The 14,033-nt window shown below is 38.9% G+C and overlaps 1 protein-coding gene across 1 annotated transcript in view; it reads right to left on the bottom strand.

Annotated features, from left to right (window-relative positions):
• LOC121433387 overlaps positions 1 to 14,033 on the bottom strand; it is a 135,019-nt gene that overhangs the window by 10,111 nt on the left and 110,875 nt on the right. The window contains exons 9-11 of the mRNA XM_041631752.1: positions 9,385 to 9,542; positions 6,519 to 6,561; positions 4,609 to 4,795 (exon numbers count right to left, since the gene is read on the bottom strand). Of these exons, the coding sequence (XP_041487686.1) occupies positions 4,609 to 4,795; positions 6,519 to 6,561; positions 9,385 to 9,542 (388 nt within the window). The remainder of the gene's footprint in view (positions 1 to 4,608; positions 4,796 to 6,518; positions 6,562 to 9,384; positions 9,543 to 14,033) is intronic.

The raw sequence follows: 14,033 nt of genomic DNA, 5'->3' as shown, positions 1-14,033 counted from the left end.
TGGTAGGAGCAGAGGAGGGGTGGGGGAATGAACTTGGAGGAAAGGAGGGATGGGAAACTGAAGCCAGGATGTAAGATAAATAAATAAAATTATTTAAAAAGAAAATAGGCCCATACATTTAAAATGTCGTGAAGTCTGTAGGGTATTTTCTGAATTAGAGATCAATGGGAAAGCCCAGTTCATTGTGGGTGGTGCCATCCCTGGGCTGGTAGTCCTGGGTTCTATATGAAAGCAGGTTTAGTAAGCCATGATGAGTAAACCAGTGGCCTCTGCATCAACTCCTGCTTCCAGGTTTCTGCCCTGTTTGAGCTCCTGTTCTGACTTCCTTCAAAGAGGACTAGAAATATAGAAGTGTAACCCAAACTAAGACAAATGAAGTTAAGTTACTTTAGGTGATAATGTTCCTCTTGAGAACCATAGAGTGTCTAGCAAAAAAAAAATCACCAGGTATGAAAAATCTCCTCTTGAATTGTTGGTTAGAGGATTCAAAGAGACTCCCCAAACAATATTGGCTGTTTGCTGCTGCCCTTTGTTGCTTTCCAGAAATTGAAAGTAAGTCCATATTACTAAAAACACCATGAGCTTTGGATATAGAATTTGAGTGGGATCTATTCTGAAAGACTCCTTCTCTAGGATTAGTTTTTACAGTACAAGAAGATGCTGTAAAATCTGGAAGTGGAGGGAAGTAATCGATAGTCCTATCCAGTTGTGACATTTGTGAACTCCAACAATGACCAAGAATGTCAAGATATCCCTAAAAGTGCAATAGGGGCACTCATATCACAGCAGTATAACTGGACTTAAGACTTGCACAAGAGGGAAATCTTGTCTGGTACAAGAAACCTAGCCAATTCCCCAGGGGTAGTGAGGCCACAGATCTTAAAGAAGAACATACTACTGTCACTTTAGTAAACAAGTATAATTATGGATTGCATTCTAAAGCTTATACTTACACCCACAGATAAGTACAGCTCTCCGTGTTTACCAAAGAAGATTCTCTTTGCAGCAGAGTGAAACCACAACTTGTCAACATGTAGAGGATAATTAATCATGGGGTGCCAAGCCCTAGTAGATCTGTCTGCAATGTAAACCCTACACCAAAGGCTCAGAGAACATCATGGAGGAGAGGGCAGCAAGGTTTTAAGAGCTAGAGGAGAGGGAATTCTGTTGTGACATCTTGTTTCCTAGAAAGGAATGGGTTACTTCACTCATAATACCACCACAATATGGCTGCCCAAATAGTACCTGCATGGTGGTTAATACCAATAGACATCCTAATGTGGAAGGGGGCATTTCATTGCTACACAAAGAGCTAGTGACTTTGGCAAACTGAACTTAACTAAATCAACTAAAGACTGATGAGAGAAGAAAAATTAGTCTTAACCAGGAATTAAATCTTAATTGGTTATTCAATACCAATTGGTCAGCCCTCATATCACACACACACACACACACACACACACACACACACACATGCACACACACACCTAAAAAAAACTTAGCTTTTTATGTGCTTATATCTATGTAGAAGAAGTAATAAAGGAAAAAAGGGCCATTAGTTTGAGAGGAAGTAATGGGGCCATGGGAGAGATTGAAGGAAGGAGAAGGAAAAGGGAGAATGATATAACTGTATTTCAATTAAAATTTTGAAATAAATAAAAAAGACTTTTTTTAAATACAGGAAAACTCTTTTATAAATTTCAGGTATAATTATTTTATTATTCACATGATCTTTTAATAAGTATATCTTTTAAAGAGACTGTGTATTTCATTTAAAATGTATATATGTTGTGGGATATTTGTACACTTGTGAAAATGTATTGCTGTGATTGTTGAAATAAAAAAGACAAATGGCTAATACCTAGGCAGGAGAAATAAGTGGGATTTCAAAGGAGAAAAAAAGAGAAGATGAGTGAGAGATGCTAGGGTACTCAAAGAGGAAACAGGAGGTAAAAGATAGAAGAGAGGTAATGCCATATAAGAGAATGTAGATTTATATAAATGGGTTAATTTAAGCTAAAAGAGCTAGTTAGGAACAAGCCTAAGCTATAAGTCAAGCTTTCATAATTAATAAGAAGTTTCCATATCATTATTTGTGATCTGGTGGCCCAAATAAAAATCCAACAGCATATGGTAGTACTACATGTGAAACTTGAATATACACATAGGGTCAGGACTTCAAATAAGCCCTGGACTTTCCCACCACACAGAAACTGGACAACAAATAATACAACAAACTCTCCTGGGATTTGACTATTATCCCAATTTTCTCAAGACTCCTAAAGATGCCATCATCCCCAGACAACAGGAAGTAGTCTATAGAACACAACATTCACATTCCCAATAGGTGGGGTGGGTGGTTTTTGTTATTCAGTGGATTATGGATGTTTATCATCATGTAGAGAGGTTGGTTGCAAGTTGCTGTTGGACATGTTCAGGGGAAAAGCTGAACAAAGATTAAATTTAGGGATCACTTCCTGAAGGGAAAAGGCAGGCATAGAATGATAGGATAAAGGGTGAATTGATAAGTCTACTTTTGAACAACTGCTAGTCTCAAATATTTTACATTGGTATAGAGTTTTATATATTGAAACAAATTTAAGATTATGTTTGCTATATTGTCTATATATTTTTATTTTTATTTGAGGTATTGTGCTTATTCATTTATTTAAAAATGTAATGTAAAATTCTATTCCTTGAAATCTATTAAGGATAATTAAGAAGTACAGGTTAGTCATTAATCATTTATAATAATCAAACCTGTAGTCATGTAAGATATCTTTCCAAGGTTGAACAGAGATATAGTTTAGATAGATAGGTCATCTTCAAACACTTCGGAGGCCTACAGAATATAATATTTACAATGTTTAAATAACCTAATGTTTTTCATGACAGCGAGTCATGTCTTCTACTGGAACCACCAATTTACCTAGAAAAAAAAAGAAAAGATCATGTGCATAGAAGAACCTCCATATGGAATTTGTTTCCAATGTGGAAAAGTTAGTTATTTCATCAAGAAACTACTCTTGCCTCAACTGTTGATAGTATGCTGGTCAAACTGGACAAGTAGGACAGAAATAAAAGTGACTGCCAAGCCTTGCCAAGACAAGGTACAAAAGTCATTCAAAATTCCTGCTTCATAGAAAAATATGTCAGATAATCTAGGCCTGTAGGTCAAAGAGGGATGTACCAATATTGGGTGGCTGTCCAGGCAGTCAGATGCTCTATCATTTCTATAATTTTTGAAGTTGCTTTCTATCTACTTTCTGTTTATTCAGGTAATATTATTTCCTTCTTGAGTCTCTGATGGGGATTTAAGACTAGATAGCATATAGTAGTCCTTGTTAGCAAATTAGAAAAAAAGTACTTACATAAGAGATATAAAGTTTATAAAGTTTAGGAGCATAAAAGCTTAATTAGTCTAACATAATGTTTTGAGGTTTAAAAAGATAGTTTTATGATAGTAGTACAAGTTATGATATAAAATGGTTTAGGTATAAAACGATGAATTTATCAAGCTAGGATAAAAATAGAGTATTTTCTCTGAATTTTCCAAATACAAATGAACAGGACATTGTAAATGTAATTCTTACCTGACAATTATTATTGTATATAATTATACTATATTAGTTAAAACCTTTCCTTTTCATTTTGACAAAAAGGAGGAAATGTTGTGGGATATTTATACACTGTGTGAAAGTGTATTGATGTGATTGTTGTAGTAAATCCTGAATGGCCAATAGCAAGGCAGGAGGAAAAGGTGGGATTTCCAAGGAGAGAAAATTGAGGAGGAGGAATTTAGGCATTCAAGAGATACCAGGAGATCAGAGAGGAAACAGGAGGTACAAGACGGACAAGAGATAATATCACATGATTGATTGTAGATTAATATAAATGAGTTAATTTAAATTATGAGAGCTAGCAGGAATAAGCCTAAGCCATAGGCTGAGCTTCCATAATTAATAAGAAGTCTCCATATCATTATTTGTGATTTGGTGGCCCAAACAAAAACCTAGCTACATATATAACTTCATAGGAGTGTAAAGTAATTCTATGATACATGATGTAAAATGTATAGGAGCAGCTTTTTATATTCAGATCACTAAATGTAGAGCTAATGCTATTTCAATAACAATGGCTTAGTCTTCACAGCATTCTTATATAATAGGCAGATGTTATTTTCACATTTTATAAGTAAGAAAAGTAAATTGTGCGAAGTTGAGCAAACAGACCACAAAAAACCAAACAAGCAAAAAACCAAAATGAAAACCACCACCACCATCAATAACAACAACAACAACAACAACAACAAAACCAGACTGCCAACATCTAAGTTGGAATACTTTGGGGAAAAGATGGTGGTGTTTCTAACCCAAGAAAATGAGTAGCATTCCTTTTGAAAAGAATCAGTGACCCAAAGAATGAGGAGTTTGTGGTTTATCTTCTAAACAGCAAGCATGAGGCCTTGAGGCTACAACCCCTCTTCTGTGGAGCATCCATGAAATGTCGTACTTGAAACACTCACACAGGGCCTGCCAAAAGTTCAGTAAAGCTAAAGTGTTCTTCCCAGGATTGTCATCATAATTCCAAATGATATTGACGCCTTACCTGACGCCTGAGTTGAGCGAATGCTAGCATAGAAATACAAGCAGCCGTCCTTCAGAATGCAATAGTGTTGGAGCCACACCCCTGTGCTTCTCTCCAGCTGGTGCAGAAGGCCCAGACACTCGGGATGCTTGATAGCGAGAGGTGGGAGGCTACTGTTGTGCAGGGTAACATCTTCCCAGACGTGGCTCTGCAGGTGGAGCACAGCAATATGCAGGTCATCATCCTGCACCAGATGCCTTTGGCCCACCACACAGCAGCGATGTGGGGATAAATCTATTTGTCCTTAGGGAACCACTGCCTTAAACATTTCTATTGGTAATATAATCTCACTGCTTGGGTCACAGTCAGATTATCCTTTGCCTCTAGGTAAGACCCTCTTCTCTTTGGTTCCATTGTATCCTAAAGGAAACAAGAGTATCAGCCAAAGAACAGGAGATTGGGACTAGAGAGCCAATTTGCTGATGTGTTCTTTGTAAAGTGCATCCTGATAGGGGGCTCCTCACATCACATTGCTCTCTGAGGCTAGATCCTGGAATGTCCAGTATGAATAATAGCAGTTCCTGGTTCATGCTTTTCTTTATCTGAACCCTGACTTGTGCAAATTAAATACTCCAAACCAGCTCTAGCCTTGGGCTCGCACGATCATCGATGTGGAAGACTGATGATAAATGGAGACCCTCTACCCTGGAGGGCAGCCCTCAGTCCCCGGGCCTGGGAAACAGGCTCTTTCTGAGAACTCTGACCCACAGTTAGGGGCACTGCGCTTTATCTCTTCATCAGAACCGGCCTGCGCTTGCCAATTTCTCTGTTCCATTTTGGCTTTGCCCTTTAGTTTTAGCAAGGCAGTGAAAAGATAACAGAATACAGGCAGGGCTTGTGGTATTCTGTGCTGTGAAGAGGGAGCCTGCTGGGAGTTTGGCTGTTCATTTTTTTTTTTCTTCACTTGCTACAGACACTCTCGGTGCATTAGCAGAATAGATAGCTCTTAAAAGTGTCCAGGCTCATTAGGGTGGTGCCTGGGAGAGACAGGCCAGTGTACTGAGTGCCATGTTCCAGGTAAAATGAAACGAACGCCCTGCTGTTTGTTATTTGGCAATGCTTCTGATTGTTCTGAATGGACAGTTACAAGGCAAGGACATCCAGACTCCACCCTGAATTTCTGCCAATGCATAAATTCAAAGTGGGTAGAGAAGGTGCTAAGTGCATGCCATCTTATGAGGAAATGATCTCATTTAATACAATCTACAACTTCTTTGCAAATCTTATCCACAGCGTGGAAAGGAAACATGCAGGCTATAGAAAGGGTTCTCATAATGCATTACAACACAAACTCAGAAAGAGGGGCACCCAACGCTGTAGGCGCTGTGGTGATGGCTTACCTGATGATGCAAAGCAGCCACCTAACATTTTGCAGGAACAAATCTAACAGGGTGATGCTGCTCTAAAGCTGAAGATCATGCATGTGGAGGGATAGTGTAAGGTGACTAGCATGTCTAGAGAACAGAGATGAATGTGTCGCTGGCTGTGGGGATCTGAATGCAGTGCACAGGCTCCCACAAGCTGCTCAGATGGCAGCTGCAGCCCAGGACATCCTGGAGAGCCTGAGAGTGTGAAGAAACAGCAGTGTTCGTTTGTCGCCATGGTGGACTACTGCAAGACTCCGTGGGTCAGAAATTACACTCCTATTCATGACTCCATCCCAAGTCTTCCAGGGAGGGATAGAAAATGAAAAGAACAGCAGGACTCCAAGTTCCCCTCCCAGATCTGAGCAGAACTCCTGTTGACTCCAGGTCCTTTCCCCAGCATTTAGAACAGATCTAAGATGTCCCAGACTGGGTAACACAGTGTCTATCCCTTCTGTAAAGAAACACGAACTGGAAGCAGAGACCAGGACCAAGGAGAATGCTTACCTGACGTATGGGATGGGCTGCTTTGTGCATTGCCTCGAGCCACCTGAAAGATAGCAAAATGAGAGGGGCATCCCTGGAGGACTGCGTAGTGCCCCATATAGGAGCTTGCTCTTATTCAACCTTTCCTCAAGCAGAGCAGTCCTGTGATGTGGGATTCACCTCTGTATGCTGTGAATATGTTTTATTGCCATTGTTTAATAAAGAAGCTGCTTTCGGCCAATGACTTAACAGAGTAAAGCCAGGCTGGAAAAGATATATATATATATATATATATATATATATATATATATATAGAGAGAGAGAGAGAGAGAGAGAGAGAGAAAAGGCAGAGTAAGAGAGAAGCCATGTAGACACCACAGGAGACAGACACCGGATGCTGTACAGAAACTTACCAGTAGGCTACAACCACGTGGCAATACACAGATTAATAGAAATAATAATAAAATTAATAGAAATAATAGAAATTTAAGATGTAAGAGCTAGCTAGAAGTATGCTTAAGCTATTGGCCAAGCAGTACTGTAATTAATATAGTTTCTGAGTGATTATTTCGGGACTGGGCAGGCAGGAAATAAACTAACAGTCTCCGCCTACAGTCCTGAACCTCAGACGGATTTCTTCACATCATTCCTGGGTGAAGGCAACACATTCTTGCAAATTGTAGGTTAATTTACGTCAAAAATTATGCTATTAGGCATCTCTAAAGCAGCATTCATGCGATCCCCTACTACTATTATGTGATCAGTGCCTAAGAGAAAATTCACTCACTGTTTCTGAGGCTTTTAATTTATTAACAACAGCATGGCTGTTAAGAATTGCCATACTAAGCCGGGCGGTGGTGGTGCACGCCTTTAATCCCAGCACTCGGGAGGCAGAGGCAGGCGGATCTCTGTGAGTTCGAGGCCAGCCTGGTCTACAAGAGCTAGTTCCAGGACAGGCTCCAAAACCACAGAGAAACCCTGTCTCGAAAAACCAAAAAAAAAAAAAAACCAAACAAACAAAAAAAAGAATTGCCATACTAACCATAAGGCACGACCTACTAAAATATGGAAATACTGGTGAACGGCTATTGCCTTACCTCCTTTCTTAAGTGTTCTTTGGACATAGTGGCTTTATTCGTATGCCTTAGTGGTTCCATCTGGAGGCCTGAGCTCTTCCTTAGCCTGGCAGTGGCATATCGTCCCCTCCCCAGCCTGCCAAACTTTCAAAGGCCCCAACTTCCAGTCAAAGCACAGTGTTAGCTGCTCTCCCCACAGTCCACCGTGTCTCCCCGGCTCCCTTCTGCTCCATTTCTTCTTCTCTGTGTGCACCTCTTCCATACATATCTCCTTCACTCCCACGCTCACAAGCCGCCACCCCCATTCTCAGTTGGTATGCCGTAGGTCTTTTCTTAGGATGCTTCCCAGCTTTCGTTTGGTATTCAAAAGAACAAATGTTCTACCATTTTAGTTCCAACCCTGCATTTTGTTTGGTTTATTTACTTTTTTCATTTTTGAGATTATAATTTAAGTAGAGTATTTCTCCCCTTTTCTCACTCTACATTCCCCTATATACCACTCCCTGCTATCTTTCAAATTCATGGCCTCTTTTTTTCCCCCACTAATTTTTATTGCATGCACTATATATGTACATATGCATCTAACACATTCAGTCAATGTAATGCTACTTGTATGTGTATTTTCATCACTTACTGTTTAACACTGGATAACCAATTGGTGTACTTTTCTCAGGGGAAGACTATTTCTCCCATTCTCAGCATTCTTTAGCTACCTATAGTTTGTTTGCTTGTGTGTGTGTTTGTGTTTAGGACTGAAGCCTCTTGGTTCTTTCTCTGTCCACTCTTGGCGGCATGTCAATCAGTGTCAATATGGGTGTAGCTTCTGATGTTGCTAGGAGACACAATCTCACAGCAAACTCCATCATCTGCTGGATCTGACAATCTTTCCATTCCCTCTTCCACAATTTTTCCCATTTATTTACTTTTGGTGCCAAAGATGAGCTCTTCATTATACAGATAATCCATAGAAACTTTAAAATTGTACATTAGCTGTGTTTGGTATAAATAAATACTGTGCATTCATTGAAATAGAGCCAAGTTGCTGTCATATTATCCTGCTTGTCATTTACCTTATATTTTTTTAAATATATAATATTCCTCACATAAGGACACAATACCTTTTGATCATAATGTTTCTGATCTATTACTCTGTTTAAGGGTGGAAGGAGGTATTCTTTAAGACTAGACACACTGACATGCTATTTTTTCCATTGACTTTCTATTCCTTAGCCTCTCCTAACCCTCACTTTAGCATGCCAGTTCCTTTATTACAGTTTTCCCTTGGGTTCCTGAAGTGACCAGTGAACTGCATTCCCTTGGGGTAATGGAGTGTGTATCTAATAGTCAGAACTTTTGCTACCGTTTTAGGATGCCAAAGCATTCTCCCTCTTTGAGGAATATATGCTTATACAATTTCAATGCAGTCTTTATGCATCTACCTCATCTCACCAGAGGGCATTGTTCATGTAATGCTTCTTTATTTTTATACCAATAACTATCTATCTTTCAATATCTACACATGGCAACTTGTTAGGAATGAGATGCCTAAACAGGGAGCGGCAGTATTCTTGAGCTTCTGTCTTTGAAAGAAAATAAGAATTACGGTAGCAATGTTAACAGAGTATGTTCAGGGGCTTTGGAAATTCTGCTTGAAAAAAATGAACTCATGACATCCCACACTTCTTGTACTTAATAAAACATCTGCTACTGTATTTTGTTCTCTGTTTATTTCTGAATATGTAAGTCTACTTCTTAGGAAACATTCCCCTGACTGAAAGTAAAACCAGAGAGGCAGGAGATTCATGTATTACCTTTTCATCTCTTGGTTTGAAGTTGCACAGAGGCAAAATATTCTATTTCCAGACTGGGGCATACAGTTAAACACAAACGGTTTTCCCAAGCTGCTGTCAACGTCAATTTCTGCTCCTTCTAATTTTATTATGTCTAGAGGTGGCCATTTCTCTTCATCCTGCAATTGATAAAAACGATGTTCAGTTAGTAGAGAAAATAAAAAAGGAAGAAAATGAGTATTTTTAATTGATAATTTTTTTTCCAGAAAAAGAAAATAAAGTAAAACACACTTTGTAGATTATATAATCTTTAGTATATAACTCAATATACCAAACTATCTGTAATTCTTAAATACACTTTGAATAGCTGTTATGAAGATGAACTTTATTTATGCCCATTTGGGCAAGTATTATTAATGTCAGCTTTCCTGTCACCAAAAAGGACATCAAAGGAAACCTGTATCACAAACTATACATTATAATGACGTGACATCTAGAGTTAGCACCTACACCATTCTTACTGTGTATCAGGTCCCCTTTTAAACCATTTCCATCAACTGATCGGCCTGACAAAAGCTCATGAGATAACTAGGTCTGTCATCTCCATGTAATAGACTAGAGACAGCAACTCAAAAGGACCACAGAACAGTTTCCTGTAAAAAAACACTTTCACGGACAATGATATTCATGTAAAACTAAAATAATTTTATGGGTAAATAGTCTTTATTTTCATTGATTTTTTAGCTATTTCTTAAAATTCCCTTTTCATTAACATATCTGTTTTTACCACCCCTTCATTGAGATATAACTTACTTACTTATCATAAAATCACTCACTGTGCAGCTCCATATCATTGTTGTTTAGGAAGTTTATAGAGTTAAGACAATACCATTGTAATCTAGTTTGGAAATTGCTACCCCCTTCCCAAATCACAGATGAATAGACATGTTGTGTGTTCTTATGCATTTGGAATTCTTGGATATTTAATATAAGTGGAACCATATAACTTGTGGGTTTTTTTTTTTAGTTAGTGTGATTTTTTTTAAACTTTTAAGTTGCAGGAATTAGCACTTCATTCTTTTTTTTTTAAAGACAGTGATATTCTATTGTAGAAGATGTGACAGTTTGTTTCCCTTTGTATAAACTGACAGATTTTTTTCCTGGGGCTATTTTGAGTAACACCTCTGTGAATATTTGTGCACATGTCTTTCGCACATAAGTGAATGGATGCAAGGATGTTTTTCAAATACAAGTAGTATCTCAAAACTTTTATGGAGTTTTCGTAAACTATATCTTAATATTCACTGTTTTAGAAAAAGACTATTAGATCAAATGGCATGCTTCATTATTACACAGATGACATAGAAACAGAACATGATCCCTGTCTTCCATCAGCATCTTTCCGTACCACATCTATGTCTGGCTTCTTGGACCACTGGGATACAAGGGACTATTGGTTTTTGGAATCAATGATGAATGCTTGGGTTATTGAAAATTTTTGCTACTTAGTTGTATCTTCAGGAGCATCTTAACGGTGAATCAGAAATAGAAATGGAATCTAATGAACTTATTCTATTGGTGAGCAACTGATGTGTTCACCGTAAGTAATACCCCCCGAGTCTGTCTGGAGAGGGCCTACTAAACAGACTAGGTGATGCTGTCCTGAAGTGTCAGTAAGATGTGGTCACTCAGGGAATTCAGGGTCTTTCCACATCCTTTGATGTAGGAGAATTTAAAAGAGTTTGCTCATGGCAAACTCTACAACTAGGAATAGGTCCCTTAGTTATTTAAGAGGTTATTTTCTATTTGCTCAAGTTACGCGTGTATGAGAAAAATGAACAACAACTTAGTGGACTGGGCTTAAAAAACAGGAATACTTTCTCTTACAGGCTCTGCACCATGGCCAAGATGACATTTTTTCTAATCCCAGCTGCTACCTCTCATCCCCTGCTGATGAACCTGCTTTGTCCTTGGTAGCAACTGCAGTGAAACTTTGGTCACGGGGCATGGCAGTAGGTGTGGGATCTCTTGCAGCTGTGCTTTCTCAGCTTATTCTTTTATCTCCATTTCACTGGTACAAGAACCTTTAAACCCCTCTTGGTGAGATCCAGATGTTGAAGAAGAGATTCCATTTGCTCTAACCCTAATACTGCCTGCACTGTGGTGCCAGGCTCATCAATCACATGTTTTCTAGAGATAAAGGACAATTAAACCTGGCTTCAATTTTACTGTCATGCCTTAAAAACAATAACAAAAACAAACAAACAAAAAAGCTACTTCCTTGAGCCAAATCCAGTCTTTTTCCTTGGCAAAATATTAAATTGCCTCTATTTGATCCCTTACCTAACACGCCGCCAAAAGTCTTAGCCGTGATGGAACAATGAAAATTTCTTCAAGGCTGTATTCCCCACAACTTTATATTCTTTTGTCCAAGGCACAGAAATCCTCTGGCACTGCTTTCTATTCCTGAGCCAGTTCATAGGTTCAGCTGCTGTCTGTGTGAAGGATTGATTAAAATAGCATGGATGCTGAGGGGATTTAACTAGGAATTGTTTAGCGATGTCCAGAAGCTATAGACTGAGAATAAAAGAACTCGGGCTGTTTGTACCAGAAGACCTTGGGTAATGTTGGGGTTGTCTATCATGGAAATTATATTTTTTACAGAATGAATTCCAAAGGTCAGAGTGTTCAGACATGGGAAACATCAAGAGATAATGATGACAAAAACCCAACCTAGAGTGAATGTGCTTCTGAAATAGATTGTCTTTATGGAGAAGAATAAAGACAAGACAAAGGCATTTGTATTTTTGAGGATTTCTGCTAAAATAAAACTACCCGCAGATGCCTTTGAATTTCTGTTTTGGTCAAAATTTTGGTTTTAATATGATAGAAATTTGTTGTTGACACCTCTAGTCTTTGAAAAGGGAAAAACATAAAATGGGGACCCTGGGTGTATGTTTCATTTTATCTGGGCGTACAACTCTGAAAATTCACTTTTTCAGGAGGCAAGGAAAAGCATGAGAAAGAGATCATTCTGAGTGAAGAAAAACAGAGTCAAGACAAATATAGACAGAAAGAAAGACTGTCTTAAAGGGTAGCAACGCAGTAAAGGTGAATACATTGCAGAACTGAGAAGCAATGAAATTGGAGGGTTGGAATAAAATTGTAGAATTTTGTTAAGGACACTGGGCACCCTTTATCTCTAGGCGGCTGTTTGAAACAACTTCACCCTTCCTGCCACTAAAACCATCATTCTTTGATGGTCATGAGAAGATGCTTATGATTGACCATGTCCTAGGACCAGGGGAGAAGTCAAAGGCATGGGTGAGAAGGAAGGAGGGAAGGGAGGGCTTTCATTGCTGTGCCTTTTGCTATCTTTGTATTGTGGAGAAATAGAAGCCATGACTCTTGAGGGACTACAAGCCCCTCCCTAGATTATTTGAGATTACTTGTGTATGCATTTATTTATTTGTTGTTTGTTTGTGTTTCATTTTTCTCCCCCAGGCAGGCAGGGCAGGATGCAAATGATGGAAAACAGAAAGTCAAATGAACATGAAAATCACACACTTGTTTACGTGTAATAATAGTTTCTCAGTTAATGCTTCGTGATTTTTGACCTTCCCTTTTACTTTGGTTAAAAAACAATGAGATGGAGGCAATTTCACTGCAACCATTCACGTTTTAAAGCAGAAGTACACTCGTAAGGTATTTCATCTTTCCAGAGAGCTATGGCTCTTTCTCTGTTTTTATAAAAATCCCTGGCTGCAGATGTGACAGCAACAGAGGTAACTGGCTGCCAACTGAGAATTTTGTGCTTTCTTTGTCAGTTTGCCTGAAGTGGGGAATCAGGTTTGCAGTGTGATAAATACAGGCTGACTGCACCATGTTGTTTCCTGGCAGCAGCCAGATTCCAGGCTCCAGGAGGCCCTAGGAGCCCTTGCAGCTAAAGGAGTTTGTCGTCTTGGGAGTTCTTGAAGCTAAAGGAGCTTGTTGTCGTTGGGCAAATCCTGATGCTATGCCCAGACAAACAGGTTTTTTCTTGAAAGTTAGCCAAGAGGAAGGTTGCCAACAGTATTTGAGTTTGGACTACCCAACTCTACAGCTTTGAAGAGAAATTTATGTTCTCAATTGAATGGCCTAGTTGTTACATTTTCCTTGGCTCCCAAATTACTCCTAAAAGGATACCCACTACCATGCAATACTTATCTTTACAAAAGGAGACTAAAGGACTGGGAATGGTGGCATATGCGTTGAATCGCAGTACTTGCGCAATAAACACAAGATTATTATGAGATTGAGGCCTGTCTAAACTACACAGGGAGAAGAAGGAAAACCAAAGGTGTATGGCAAGACCTTGTCTCCACACTCATACTGTTAAAAATTAAAAAGCTGTGAAGTAGTGAAACTGAATTAACAGCCTGGAAGTCTTGGGTCAAACAAAAGCATTTTGTACCATATGCTTTTTGATGAAATGCTTGTTTTAAAGTGCCCTGTCTAAATGCACGATAGGGCTCACATATTCTCCCAGGATATTTTCCAAGGACGCCAGTGGACATGTGAAACAGAAAGTGCTTGATGCTGGCTATAAATATTTTTCTTCATGCCTTGCAATGTTGCCATATAACACAAGACTTAGTTGATCCTTCAGGGTTTTGTGGCACACATTCGCA

Source organism: Microtus oregoni, unplaced genomic scaffold (assembly GCF_018167655.1).
Source record: "Microtus oregoni isolate MIOR12 unplaced genomic scaffold, Mior012 000038F_ref0000394, whole genome shotgun sequence".
NCBI classification, from domain to species: Eukaryota; Metazoa; Chordata; class Mammalia; order Rodentia; family Cricetidae; genus Microtus; species Microtus oregoni.
This window is presented reverse-complemented; position numbering and strand designations above follow the sequence as displayed.